Source organism: Panthera uncia (assembly GCF_023721935.1).
Source record: "Panthera uncia isolate 11264 chromosome B3 unlocalized genomic scaffold, Puncia_PCG_1.0 HiC_scaffold_1, whole genome shotgun sequence".
NCBI classification, from domain to species: domain Eukaryota; kingdom Metazoa; phylum Chordata; class Mammalia; order Carnivora; family Felidae; genus Panthera; species Panthera uncia.
In genome coordinates this window covers 84,432,928-84,447,095 of record NW_026057582.1, presented here as the reverse complement: position 1 = coordinate 84,447,095, position 14,168 = coordinate 84,432,928, and the positions used below count along the sequence as shown (strand labels likewise).

At 36.6% G+C, this 14,168-nt stretch overlaps 1 protein-coding gene across 2 annotated transcripts in view; it reads left to right on the top strand.

Annotated features, from left to right (window-relative positions):
• TMEM87A (transmembrane protein 87A) overlaps positions 1-14,168 on the top strand; it is a 39,913-nt gene extending 25,745 nt beyond the window's left edge. The window contains exons 12-20 of one of the 2 annotated variants that reach the window (XM_049613424.1): positions 297-369; positions 2,394-2,498; positions 3,531-3,589; positions 4,360-4,463; positions 9,694-9,767; positions 10,182-10,243; positions 10,897-10,952; positions 11,444-11,474; positions 13,969-14,168. In XM_049613424.1, coding sequence (XP_049469381.1) covers positions 297-369; positions 2,394-2,498; positions 3,531-3,589; positions 4,360-4,463; positions 9,694-9,767; positions 10,182-10,243; positions 10,897-10,952; positions 11,444-11,474; positions 13,969-14,010 — 606 coding nt within the window. In that variant the 3' untranslated portion in view covers positions 14,011-14,168. Of the gene's footprint in view, positions 1-296; positions 370-2,389; positions 2,499-3,530; positions 3,590-4,359; positions 4,464-9,693; positions 9,768-10,181; positions 10,244-10,896; positions 10,953-11,443; positions 11,475-13,968 lie in introns of both variants that reach the window. The other variant, XM_049613426.1, reaches the window with a different exon arrangement.

Sequence of the window (14,168 nt, the reverse complement as noted above, 5' to 3'; positions counted from 1 at the left end):
AACATGGATCTTAGCATGCTAGGAGTTTTGTGGTGGTTGCCTCTTATTAGTTAGCAGCATGTTTTATTGTATTGACATTGTAATCAACAGTTTGTGTGAAATGCTTACAGCTGTATATTCAATGTGATCGTTTGTCAGAAGGGAAGAATGGTGTAGGTACAAAGTATTCCTTATTTTCTTTTAGTTTGAATGCAAAATCATTCCAGATGATTATGTAAATGCAGAATCATGTGCTGGTTTCTTCTCTGTGCTCTCTAGACATCTCTTTTTCACCACCTCTTTTTCTTTGTCTGCAGGCCCAGACTGATCTTGCTTCCTTGGCCTTTATCCCCTTGGCTTTCCTAGACACTGCCCTGTGCTGGTGGATATCCTTCTCATTGGCTTGTTTGATGGTGGTCCATTTTCTCCCCTTGGAGATGGGTTTCCATTGATCTTTCTGCAAATGGTTTTTACCAGTTTTGTTGATTACTCTTTACTTTGGGAATAGGGTGTTTTCATTCTAATGAACTGAGAGTTCAGGTAAGCAGTTATTTTGTTTTTAATTTTAAAAATTGCAGTAAGAGTTGGTGACTGTAGACTGAGCACAAGATAAAAGCTTCTGGCTCTTTTAAAAATAAGCATTTCACTTCAATTTTGGGCTTAATGTTATCTCTCTTAGTGTTAGAATCACTGACTGCTCTGGTCCTGCTATTTCTTTCAGCCTCTGGCAATTATTAAATCATTTGAAAATTATGTAAATATTTTGATTCTTAAAATATGATTTTAGGAACTATATGAGGTTGTTTGACTCCTTTTTATTTAAAAGCAAAAATTTTTTTAATGTTTATTTTTGAGAGAGAGAGAGAGAGAGAGAGACCGAGCATAAACTGGGAGGGGCAGAGGGAGAGGGAGGGAGGCACAGAATCTGCAACAGGCTCCAGGCTCTGAGCTGTCAGCACAGAGCCTGATGAGGGGCTCAAACCCACGAGCTGCAAGGTTGTGACTTGAGCCGAAGTTGGATGCTTAACCAACTGAGCCACCCAGGTGCCCCCAGGTTGTTTGACTCTCTTAAAATTCTAAGTAGGTTTAGCAGATTTTAACCCATACAGGATAACAGGAGTGTTTTAATCCTCTAATTTAAAAGTAGACTTGGGATTGTTTGAAGACTTCTGTTCTTTGAGATAAATATTGATTCATTTACAGGAGAAGTCAACCAGCAGATAACAAACAAGCTTCTATTTGAATAATCTTTTCTTGCTTTTCAAGAGTAAACATTTGTTTATTAGGGACTTGATCTATTATTCGGGTGTTTGGACTTTTGTCTTTTGGGGATTTTTAGAAATTTATTTTGGTTTTTGTGTTATTTGGTCCTATATATAATTGGTGTGATATTATAGTCTTGATGGACTGTGACTGTTATAAAAGGCTGAATGTAAATAAAGTTGTAATTTTGTGAATTTGGGGGGGATTGTCCTATATCAAAAATGTTTGAAATTGAAGTATCCTGGGCCCAAAAGGCCGAAGCTTTTCTAGGTCAGTATCTTTCAAGGGTGCTTTGTGAACCTCTACCACGCATATTGAGAGATGTGGGGAGAGGGACTGGACCATACAAGAAGATGACCCGGTAATTAGGTAGCAGCCAAGGCTCTGTTAAAGGGCAGAAGTGAGCTCCAACACACTTGCTTTCATATCTGCCCCTCATTCTGAAAGTTGAACATCAGAGCAGGTAATCGTCTATATTGGTCATTAGTTCTCCTGTATCTTTGTGCAGCAACTTGTACTTAAGAATAATGTCTTGAAAATGGAAGGTTGTTGCTTTTAGAGCCTAACTGCCTGGGATTCTCAGCCAGTTTGTAATTGTATGGTCCTTTTCATTCAGGATAACTCAGGCAACTGATGGCAGGTTCCTTAACATGGCACAAGGGGACTGAGTATAAACTGTGGGAGGTTATGGGCATGAATGTGTGACTCTAGACTGGATTAGCTAGGACAATGAGAACAGAGCCACTACTTTAAAAGAGGAAAGAGGATGCTAACTCCCGTTTTTTGCCTGTTAACTCATTTTTATTTCATTTTCTTCCTTTTGTCTTTCATTTGGTTCTTCTTCCTTGTTTCTCTAGAAAGCTTCTTCTTATCTTTATTTCTCCTTTATGTTTTTCCTCTTATTTTTTCTTCTCTTTTGCATTCTCATTTTCTCTGGGTTTTGTGTTCTCTTTAAGTCTCATTGAAAACGAAGACTTTCTTATTAATCATGGTGAGGCTTGGGGTATTTGTGAGGTTGAGAGTGAGAGCTGTTAGGCCTGGTGTCCATAACTCTGTCAGTTTGACCCCAGATTCTCAAAGAAATATAAGGATTAGTTTACTAGCTTATTGTTTTTTCTGAATGTTGATTTCCTTGACCTGCAAACACATATTTATTAGCCTGACTCAAACAATGAAGCTGTTAAAACTTCGGAGGAACATTGTAAAACTCTCTTTGTACCGACATTTTACCAACACACTTATCTTGGCAGTGGCAGGTAAGTTGGAGACTTGCTCCCTGCTGTTTAAATGCAGTTCTTTTAGAACAGAGATTCTTAACCTGAGAGTTAGGTAGGCTCTCTAAAATTACATAACCTGAGAGTTAGGTAGGCTCTCTAAAATTACATAAACAGTTTTGTACATTTCACTTGGGGAAGTTGTCTTTCACTTTTGTCAAATTCTCAAAGGGGTCTGTGGTACAAAAAAAGTTTAGAACCACTTATTTTAATAAGTGAAGATCAACTACATATAATTTCAACTCTTGGTATATCTCTCTCCTATCTCCATTGTTTTTCTGAGATACTCTTTTTTTTTTTTTTTTTTTTTTTTTTTTTAGGCAAGTGAGCACTAGTACCATACAGCATTTAGATTTCTTTTAGAAGATGTTAATATTTGCTTATTTGGTTTTATTAAAATGAATACAGAATTGTATTTAGATTTTAGATTAGTGTACATTGCTATTATATTGGCTTTACATATATCACTAAACGTGCATAACATATTCGTTACACATATCCATTAGCATAGACTATAGCCCATGTAGGCTAATTTGCCGGCCTTTTGGCTTTTGTACCAGGAATAGAGAGGTCTGGCCTATAATTGGAACCAACAGTTCTGTTTGTCTTGCAGTCATTTTATCAACCTCTTTTTGCATCCGACCAACCAAAGAAAAACTAGCATTATTATACTAAGGCTAAAGAAAAGGAAAAAAAAATCATATTATTGATAATGCTGGAAAAAGCCATGTTTCTAATACCTTCTTTTCCAATTCTGAGGATGACTAAAGTAGCCAAATGGTAAACAAAACTATTCTTTACAGAAAGAATTGGCTAGAGTATGAATTGTGGGCCTTGCTTACAGCAGTTGTAAGTAAATTTGTATTGAATAAATGTGTTAAAATAACAGAGAAAATGATTGTGATGTATTGGGAGTTAGGGATGTGTGGGATTCCACTTAACTAGACTCAGAGAATGTAATTAGGGATGTAAACTAATATTCATACCGTGACCAGGTTTTTCATTTCCTGTTAGCATCTATTGTGTTTATCATCTGGACAACCATGAAGTTCAGGATAGTGACTTGTCAGTCGGTGAGTTATAAACACATGCATTTGTGAATAGTGTACTGTTCTATACACAGATGATGATGTTGATGACAATGGTAAGGTTCATACCTTTTAGGAAATTAGGGTTAGGTTTCCACTCTTGAGGGTTAGAATCCTTCCCTCCTCCTAAGTATTCTATATTAACACTGTGCTTAGTATGATAGATTTGTTTTATGGGTTTTTTGGGCAGACGTTGGGAGAAAGGACTGACTATATATCCCAACAGTGAGAGAGAACGTTATAAATGATCGTCATAGTTTGTCATAACCCAGTCTTTCCTTAACTAAAAAGTTTCAACAAGAAATCCAGAGTCCAAAACATTAAGTACATGTGAATAACACTACTCACTAGAAGCCCTGTACTTAAGATTTGAGCACAGAGACTGGCAAAACATTTCTTTGGAAGCCAGAGCTAAGCTGGTAAAAATAAATAAAATGAAAACTATAAAAAATAACAACATAACGTTACTTTCTCTTACCTTGTATAAAAGTCCTTCCCTAAAGATTCTCAGAGCTATAGGAAACATAGTGTAAGCACCAAAGTATAGTGCCTTTTCTTTAGCAATAAACACTACCAGGGAAGAAACAGTGTTCATTTATTTTTTATTCCCTGTACTTAGCACAGTGCCTAGCACATAGCAGGGCCTTAGTTTGTATAAGTTGAACGAATAAATAAATGATTCTTGTTCTCTGCTAAGGACTTTGTGAATTGAGTTAAGATTATGTATAAAAATGTGCTTCTCCCCCTTTTGGTAGGATTGGCGGGAGCTGTGGGTGGATGATGCCATCTGGCGGTTGCTGTTCTCCATGATCCTGTTTGTCATCATGGTTCTCTGGCGACCATCTGCAAACAACCAGAGGTTCTTGGACACTTCTTATTTACATTGCTAACCATTGAATGGCCATGTCATCAGTTAGAGGTAGTTCAGTGGGTGACAGTGTCCAGGCCATGTCATATATTGGAAAGGATATTCACTGGGTCTGGAATCCAGAGAAGTGGGTTCCTGTCCAACTCTCCTATTTGCACTGTGACTTTTGGCATGTTGCCTCTCTTCACTTCTCTGGGCCTTAGTTTCCTCTTCATATAATGTGAGGGAATTGAATCAATTGATACAAGGTGATTTTCGGTTCTGACATGTTCTGGTAATATGTATGTATATGAGTAAAGAAGGGAAGTACATAGATTGTGACACTTTTAATGAGGGTCTCATCTGTCTAGTGTTGGGAAAGAAAGAACAATTTTTATGATCAGTAGACCAGCTTACTTTGTAACAATAGGGTAAAAGGAAAACTTATGTGACAGACTTGGGAATTAAAAGTCTATATGTGAATTTGCTTTGTTCAGCTGTTGGCAAATCTCAGTTATTTAGAAACTGGCTATCTTTATTTGGTGAATATCTATATCTTTGGTACGCTACCCCCCCCCCCATTTATGTTTAGATGGTTAAGAGCTTATATTACCCAACCATATCACCAAAGAAGGAAAGGATGAGGCAGTATAACTAAATGGATAATTTTATAATCAGACATATCAATAAAAGATTTAGAAAGAAAATAAGTGACATTTTTTTTGTGTGTGTGAGATAAATGACATCTTTTTATCCCATGAAAATAGCCTGTCTTTTCGTATTATGCATTTAATGTTTGTATTCTTTGAAAAAAAGTTAAGAAAATTGAGAAAAATAGAGAAGACTTGGGATTGTTGGGATAAAGGATATGCATATTATAATTTTTCACGTATTAAAATCAGATTGCACTCAAAAAAATCTGAAACAAATTATGTATCTACCAACAATTGTGTGAGAGGAGCTCTCTCCTCTACCTTCCTATTTCCCTATTATTTAATTTTTGCAGATCTGGTAAATGAGAATATTCACTGTATTTTTAGTTGCATTTAAGACTAAATTTTTGTCTTTATGTATTTACTGGTCATATTATTCTTCTGCCAGTCAGCTTTTTATATCTTTGACTTTTTTTCCTTATCAGCTTATTGATCATTTTTATATTGATTTGTAGGAATTCCTTATATATTTTAGATTCCAATATTTTGTTCCAAGCATTCCAGATATTTTCTTCTAGTTTATCTTTGAACAATTGAATGGTGTTTTGGCCATAGAAAAAGTTGGAAGTATGGAGTCAAATGTGTTATTTTTTTCCTTTATGTATTGTATATTTTGTCTTTTTTTTAACTTGTTTTATTTTTTATTTTTTAAAATTTGCATCCAAATTAGTTAGCATATAGTGCAACCATGATTTCAGGAGTAGATTCCTTAGTGCCCCTTACCCATTTAGCCCATCCCCCTCCCACAACCGCTCCAGTAACCCTCAGTTTGTTCTCCATATTTATGAGTCTCTTCTGTTTTGTCCCCCTCCCTGTTTTTATATTATTTTTGTTTCCCTTCCCTTATGTTCATCTGTTTTGTCTCTTAAAGTCCTCATATGAGTGAAGTCATATGATTTTTGTCTTTCTCTGACTGACTGATTTCACTTAGCATAATACCCTCCAGTTCCATCCACGTAGTTGCAACTGGCAAGATTTCATTCTTTTTGATTGCCGAGTAATACTCCATTGTATATATATACCACATCTTCTTTTTTTTTTCCAACGTTTTTTTTTTTTGTTTTTTTTTTTTAATTTATTTTTGGGACAGAGAGAGACAGAGCATGAACGGGGGAGGGGCAGAGAGAGAGGGAGACACAGAATCGGAAACAGGCTCCAGGCTCCGAGCCATTAGCCCAGAGCCTGACCCGGGGCTCGAACTCACGGACCGCGAGATCGTCACGGGGCTTGAACTCACGGACCGCGAGATCGTGACCTGGCTGAAGTCGGACGCTTAACCGACTGCGCCACCCAGGCGCCCCATGTACCACATCTTCTTTATCCATTCATCCATCGATGGACATTTGGGCTCTTTCTATACTTTAGCTATTGTTGATAGTGCTGCTATAAATGTGGGGCTGCATGTGTCCCTTTGAAACAGAGCACGTGTATCCCTTGGATAAATGCCTAGTAGTGCAATTGCTGGGTCGTAGGGTAGTTCTATTTTTAGTTTTTTGAGGAACCTCCATACTGTTTTGCAGAGTGGCTGCACCAGCTTGCATTCCCATTGTTTTTTTCTTTTTAATGTTTATTTATTTATTTTTAACGTTTATTTATTTTTGAGACAGAGACAGAGCATGAATGGGGGAGGGTCAGAGAGAGAGGGAGACACAGAATCTGAAACAGGCTCCAGGCTCTGAGCTGTCAGCACAGAGCCCGACGCGGGGCTCGAACTCACGAACCGTGAGATCGTGACCTGAGCCGAAGTCGGACGCCCAACCGACTGAGCCACCCAGGCGCCTCTTAATGTTTATTTTTGAGAGAGTGTGCAGATGGGGGAGGGGCAGAGAGAGGGCAACAGAGGATCTGAAGCTGGCTCTCTGCTGACAGCAGCGAGCCCAGTGTGGGGCTCAAACTCATGAACTGTAGAGATCATGACCTGAGCCGAGTCGGATGCTCAACTGACTGGACCACCCAGGTGCCCCATTTTTTTGTGTCTTGTCTAAGAAATTTTTTCCTGGCTTAAGGTGAAGTCTAAAGTTATTCTATGATTTTTTCAAAATTTCACAGTTGTGCTTTTATTCATCAAGAATTGTTTAATTGTGAGTTCTCTATTCTGCTTTTTTCTCTCTCTCTGATCCTACATCAGTAGTACACTTTCTCAAATTATCTTAGTTTACTGATAAGTCTTCATATGTGTCTTTCCCCTTAATCTTCTTTTTTAGAAAATATCCATTGCTATTGGGTCTTTTCTCTTTAATAAAATATTTAACTAGTTTATTTAATTGTAGGAAAACCTTTATCGGATTTTGATTAGAATTTAATTGAATTGATAGGTTAATTAGGGAAGTTACATATATTTTTTCCATCCTTGCATATGGTATGTCCTATTGTTTTTAATCTTTTCAGTGCTTTATGTTTTATAACTTTTTTTTTTTTTTAAGAGAGAATGAGCAGGGAAGGGGGCAGAAGGAGAGAGGAGACTTTTTTTTTTAAGTTTATTGATTTTTGAGGGGGGGCGGGAAGGGAAGGGTAGAGAGAGGGGGGAGAGAGAGAATCCCAAGCAGGCTCCGCGGTGATTGTGATGTGGGACTGTATCCCAGGAACCATGAGATCATGACCTGAGATGAAATCAAGAGTCAGATGCTTAACTGACTGAGTCACCCAGGCGCCCCGAGAGCCTCACCCTCAGCGTGGAGCCTAGTATAGAGCTCAGTCTTACAATTCTAGGATCATGATGAGATCCAAAATCAAGACTTGGATGCTCAACTGACTAAGCCACCTAGGCCCCCCTGTTTTATAACTTTTGTTAAAATATTTAAAAATTTTTATGGCTCTTATGGATGCACCCTTTTAAAATAATACATGTGGCTTTGGCAAAAATGTAGGAATGCTATTGATTGTTTTAAATTTTTTAATATTTATTTATATATTCATTCGTTCGTTCAAGTTAGTTAACATACAGTGTAGTCTTGGCTTCAGGAGTAGAACCCAGTGATTCATTCGTCTCTTACATATTGACACCCAGTGCTCATCCGGCAAAGTGCCCTCCTTAATGCCTGTCACCCATTTAACCCACCCCCCTCCAGCAACCCTCAGTTTGTTCTCTGTATTTAAGAGTCTCTTATGGTTTGCCTTCCTCTTTGTTTTATGTTATTTTTCCTTCCCTTCCCCTATGTTCATCTGTTGAGTTTCTCAAATTCCATATATGAGTGAAACGTTTATTTTGAGAGAGAGAGAGAGAAAGGACAGAAAGAAAGGGAAGAGAGGAAGGAAGGAAAGGAAGGAAAAGGAAAGAGGGAAGGAAGGAGGGGTGGATGGAAGAATCCCAAGCAGGCTCCATGCTGTCAGCGCAGAACCCTATGTGGGGCTCAATCCTAAGAACCGTGAAATCATGACCTGAAACAAATTTTAAGTGGGCTCCGTGCCTAACATGGCTTGAACTCACAACCCTGAGATCAAGAGTTGCATCATCTATGGACTGGGCCAGCCAAGAGCCTTGTAATGCTATTGATTTTTATATATCATATCCATCAACCTTCATATGTTGTCTTGTTCTGATAATTTCTAGATTTCCCCATTAGATTGATTGTTATTGAAAGTAATGACAATGTTACTCTTTCTTTTCCAACTAACACTGCTGCCTCATTACTGTTTCCTTTGTTGGTTAGGCTCTCCTGTATAATATTGAACTGAGGCATTGAGAGTGGGCCTCCTCATTTTATTCTGAATTTTAAAAAGTGCTTTTCAAGTATTATTAACTTTGATATCTAGTGTTAATTTTTGCTAATTATCCTTTAATAGGTTATGGGTGTTCCCTGTTACTCCTAGCTTTTAAAGAGTTCTGTGGAGTTTTTGTTTTTTAATTCATGAAAGGGTGATTTAAAAACAAAGTAGAATTAAAATAAGAGACAACAGTAAGTACAGAGTGAGTTCAAAGTGGAAGCTTTCTAGGAGATACCTGTCTGGCAGCTGCTTTGCTGAATCTCTTGGAAGTTGTAAAGGAAAGATATCTTAGATGTACCAGATGAAGCCTTCATCTTCTCAACTCCCCACTTGGAACCTGAGATTTTAAATTACCTGGTACATACAAGGTCAGGACTTTGTCTCTTAACTACAAATTGAAAGGCTGAGATTTTAAATTACATGAGAATTTACTTTCCTCTTCTTGGTAATATATGCTTGTAAATGCTTTACCATGTGAGGTATTGTTCTAAGCACTTTTTGAAATGACTTGTTTACTTTTTATAAAACACCTCTATGAGTAATGTCTTATCCCCAATTTCAGATGAGAAAACTGAGGCACAGAGAATAAGTAACTTGTCTCAAGTCCCAGGTAGTATGTGGCTGAGCCTGCACTTGTAAATGTGATACTGTCCTGCTTCTCTTGCTAATAAAGGCAAATAAGAGCTTTCTGAAGGGGAAGAATTATTTTGTTTCACTAAAATAATTTTATGAATGACTGATTGCAGCTTCAGTAATAAGGTCTGTAAAATCTAGAGAGTGTAGCATTTCTTGTAGTTTTCTAATTTGTTTCTTTCCGTTGTCAGGTTTGCCTTTTCACCATTGTCTGAGGAAGAGGAAGAAGATGAACAAAAAGAACCTATGCTAAAAGAAAGCTTTGGTAGTGATAAAATTGATTTGCGCTTTAAATATTATTTTCTGGTTTTTAGAAATAGAGTAAAGCAAATATAACAGTTTGTGAGTATCAAAATCAAGATACTTTGATACAGTTTATTATTTTACAACTGTTGTACAATTGTTTCTCAATTTGGTATGTGGTGAAGTTAGGGGGAATCAAAAGTAAGGGTATAAATATTAAGGTGAAGCCATGGTAAATTCAGTGAATAATTGCACAGTAAATGTACACTTTGCTTACTGGATGAGCTGGAAATTTGGCTTTGAACTTCTAGCATAAAAGTAGAGAAAAAGCTGTTGTATAAATCAGGGTCCATAAACCTAAAGTTCTGAATCCATGTTTGAAATTATTGCTGGTCTCTGATACACTTAACCCATCTACTTTGTTTTCCCTCTGCAGAAGGAATGAAAATGAGAAGTACTAAACAAGAACCAAATGGAAATAGTAAAGTAAACAAAGCGGTAAGTAATTGTATACAGGCCTTAATGATTTTTTAGATCTATGCAGTAATTAAGCTTGCTTTATACATCTTTTAATATATATTACATTTACATTTTTAAAAACAGAAACAGTAAGTGATTCTCATTCTAAGATCAAGTTATCTTTAACCTAGTTGGTTTGTTACCGTGTCCTGAAAAGGCACCTCAGACTAGTCTGATGGTTCTGTTTAATTGTTTTCATCAATGGAAGTTATAGCCCTGTTAACCTAAGATGCTATTTGTAGTAAAGATCAAGATTTTTTTTCATTCAGCAGTTTCTTGTTTGTTTTTTAGAACTATGCATGCAGTCTACGTTAAGGGCTTTAGAATTTATCTCACTTTTAAGGAGCAAAACTTACAGGAAGCAAACTCTTAGGTATTAGAACATTGAGAAGAAAGCATTTAAAGACAATTTTATATTTCACTTACATACTTATATTACACTTACATGGATTTTTTTAAAGTATTGACTATGTAATTTTTTAAATTATTAGCAGTCCCAGTTGTTAATGTGAATATACTACTTCAGAATTCTCAAAAGACTAAGTTTAAAAATGTTGAGACCTCTTTAGATCCTTACTTGACATGTATTATCTGGTGCATTTTAGTAACCACTGGTATTTGTATGTTTCCAGCAGGAAGATGATTTGAAATGGGTAGAAGAGAATGTTCCTTCTTCTGTGACAGATGTGTAAGTTTTTGAATTGTTATCATAAGGATCCTATTTCAGTTAGTATAACTTTTATTATTTTAAGTAAATGAGCTGAAGAACATGCTAATGCGAATGCTAATAGAAAATTAAAGAATATTAAAAATGTTAAAAAGATGTTAAAAATAAGGAATGATATACAAACAATCAGGATTATATGTTCAGATGACATTTCTGCTTAGAAAGATTTAGCTGTACACCTTCCCAAAATCATTGGGATAATCCTTTTGAGATTTTTTAGTTCCATGACTATATTTTTAATTAAATATTGGCCCTGTTACAGTGCATGACATGGTTTTTCTCTGTACAATTCCAGTAACTCTTCTGTTTCATATTTGCTTTTTTCCCCCTGAAGTGCCCATTAATAAGATGCAGATCTTAATTATTGAAAGGGCTTTAAATTGTATTCATAATTTCCTTTATGAACCATTTGTGACTTTACGTTGTTCATTTTGGTGTTTTCCTCTCTGCAGAGCACTTCCAGCCCTTCTGGATTCAGATGAGGTTAGTAATCAAATCATGTGCATAAACTGTGGGTCTCATGATTTAATAGGGAATCATAGGTCCTTTGTTCAGGGGAATTTTATTTATTTGACTCGGTAACGGCCTGAAGGGCTGTAGTTGGTATAGTTGAAAAAGGATGAGAATAGAAATACCAATATTAGAACCCAGATATTATTCAAGAAGGTTTCCTTTCTGTACCTGTCCCCTATTTCTTTTCCAAAGTTTTATGATCAGATTTGAGGACAGGTCTTTTGTTCTGAATATTAGATTATTCTAGTATCCCTTGATTTTTGAATGTCCTTTGAAAGCATCTGCCTGAATCCAACTTACTTTGTTGGATTGGCTGCTAAGAAAAATTGTTCATTTCCCACTGACTTGCTGTGTGATGCGGCATACAATGTCAAATTCCTTAGCAGTTCTATGCATTGAAATAATTGAGAACTCTACCATTTAGAATTAAACCTATCTTTGTAACACTTTACTTTCTGTGGTATATTCTGCAGTTCCTAGATCTCCCTGTTGTGGGCTTCTGCTAATAGTTTGCCCTCAGGGCTTCCTTTTGACTTTAGCTCTCTAGCCATCGCTCTGTTTCAGTCAAAGAAGGCTGAGTATGTGAAACCCAGTTGGGCAGTTCACTACAGGTTTATTACAGTACTTTTGGTTATATCGACTTCACCTATCTGTTCATATTTCCCTGTGTGAAAAACCTATTCAAGAACTAAGAACTTAAATGAATTACAAGAGAAACAAGTTTTAAAGGACAAGGAATCAAAACAGCATCAGACTTTGTGGCCTCAGTTTTGGAAGCTAGAAGTTAATAGAACAATGTCTTTGAATTCTGAGGAAAATTATTTTCTTTTTTTTAACGTTTATTTATTTTTGAGAGAGACAGAGAGCACGAGGAGGGGAGGGGCAGAGAGAGGGGGAGACACGGAATCTGAAGCAGGTTCCAGGCTCTGAGCTGCCAGCACGTGGGGCTTGATCCCACAAACCACGAGATCATGACCTGAGCCAAAATGGAACGCTCAACCAACTGAGCCACCTAGGCCCCTGAGGAAAATCATTTTCAACCTAGAATTGTATTTTCAACTAAACTGTCAGTATGAGGGTAAAATAAAGATGTTTTCAGTCATGCAAAAAATAAAATAATTAACATTCTATATGTGCTTTCTCAGGAAAGTAATAGAAAATGTTCTTTATAAATTGAGAGAACTAAAAAGAGAAAGACTTTGGATTCAGGAAATAAAGGGTCCAACAGAGGGGCAAGGATAAACTCCCAGGATGATGATGTAAGAAACTCCAAGAGCAATAGCTGGGTGACAATCTTAGAGGGCATCCAGTCCAGAATGGAGCAGACCAGAGAGCTTCAGGAGGAGTAGTTCTAAGAATAAAATAAAAAGGATAGATTGGCTGATGTAATTGATCATATTGAAAAAGTATTTACACTTCTGTTACAGTTCAGGATAAATTGGTGATAGGTGCTTTTAGCAAGTGAAACAACACAAAATGAAAAATGTTAACTCTAAGGTGAAAAATTACATAAGAGGAAATTTAATGGTAACACGTTAATTTTCTTCATTGAAATGGCATATATAAATACTGTTTTCTAATCAGACCTAATTTTTAACATGATTTTTAGAAAAATTATGAAAATATATAAAATCTGCCATCCTAATTATTGTCAGGTGCATAGTGTTAACTATATGCACATTGTTGTACAACACATCTCTAGAACTTTTTCGTCAAGTGTAATTTTAATGAATGTGTAATCTTTCATTTTAAGGATATACCATATTTTGTTTAAACAGTCCTGTGTTTTTGAACATTTAATTCTGTTTTGTTATAATTTTGAGTTTTGCAGTAGAAATGTTTCTGGCTAAATCTTTGCCCACATCCTTGACATTTTCTTCAAGTTAAATTCTTGAATCAGAGGAGGTCCACATTTTCATTAAAACTTAATCTTTTTTTTTTTTTGAGTTATTTAAAGTTTATTTATTTATTTTGAGAGAGAGAAAGAGAGAGCAAGTGGAGGAGGGGCAGAGAGAAGGAGGGAGAGAGAGAACCTCAAGCAGGCTCTGCACTGCCAGCACAGAGCTCAATGCGGGGCTCAAACTCAAGAACCATGAGATCATGACCTGAGCTGAAATCAAGGGCTGGACGCTCAACCAACTGAGCCACCCAAGTGCCCCCATTTAAGCTTAATCTTAAGTAAATATTTGTTTAATCATCTTATTTGACTCAGAAAGATACAGTTCCTTTTGATCTGTGGTTTGGTGTCCAGAAACCTAGAAATTTTGATTCAGTTGATTTCCAGTGGGGCCTAGGCATCTGTGTGTTTCAAAATCTTCATAGATAGGAACCATTTCTAAATACTTAGTGGACATAAGCAAAAGTACTTGTGGGAAATGTGTGTGTGCATCCTCTTTATAGAGGATACTTGGAATGTAGACCATTTGAAATTAATATGCTTAGAAAAGACTTTTTTCCCCCCTAGGAACGAATGATCACACACTTTGAAAGGTCCAAAATGGAGTAAAGAATGGGAAGATGTGCAGTTGAAGATGGGTAGTAACTCGGAAGAGATCAGCTTCTGTGTCAATCTTCTACACTCCTCCATGGAATTAAAGGAGGCAGTGAAACCTGATCTATTCCTTGACCTTTGTGCATTGGAGCTGGTGAGAGGTGTCAGAACAA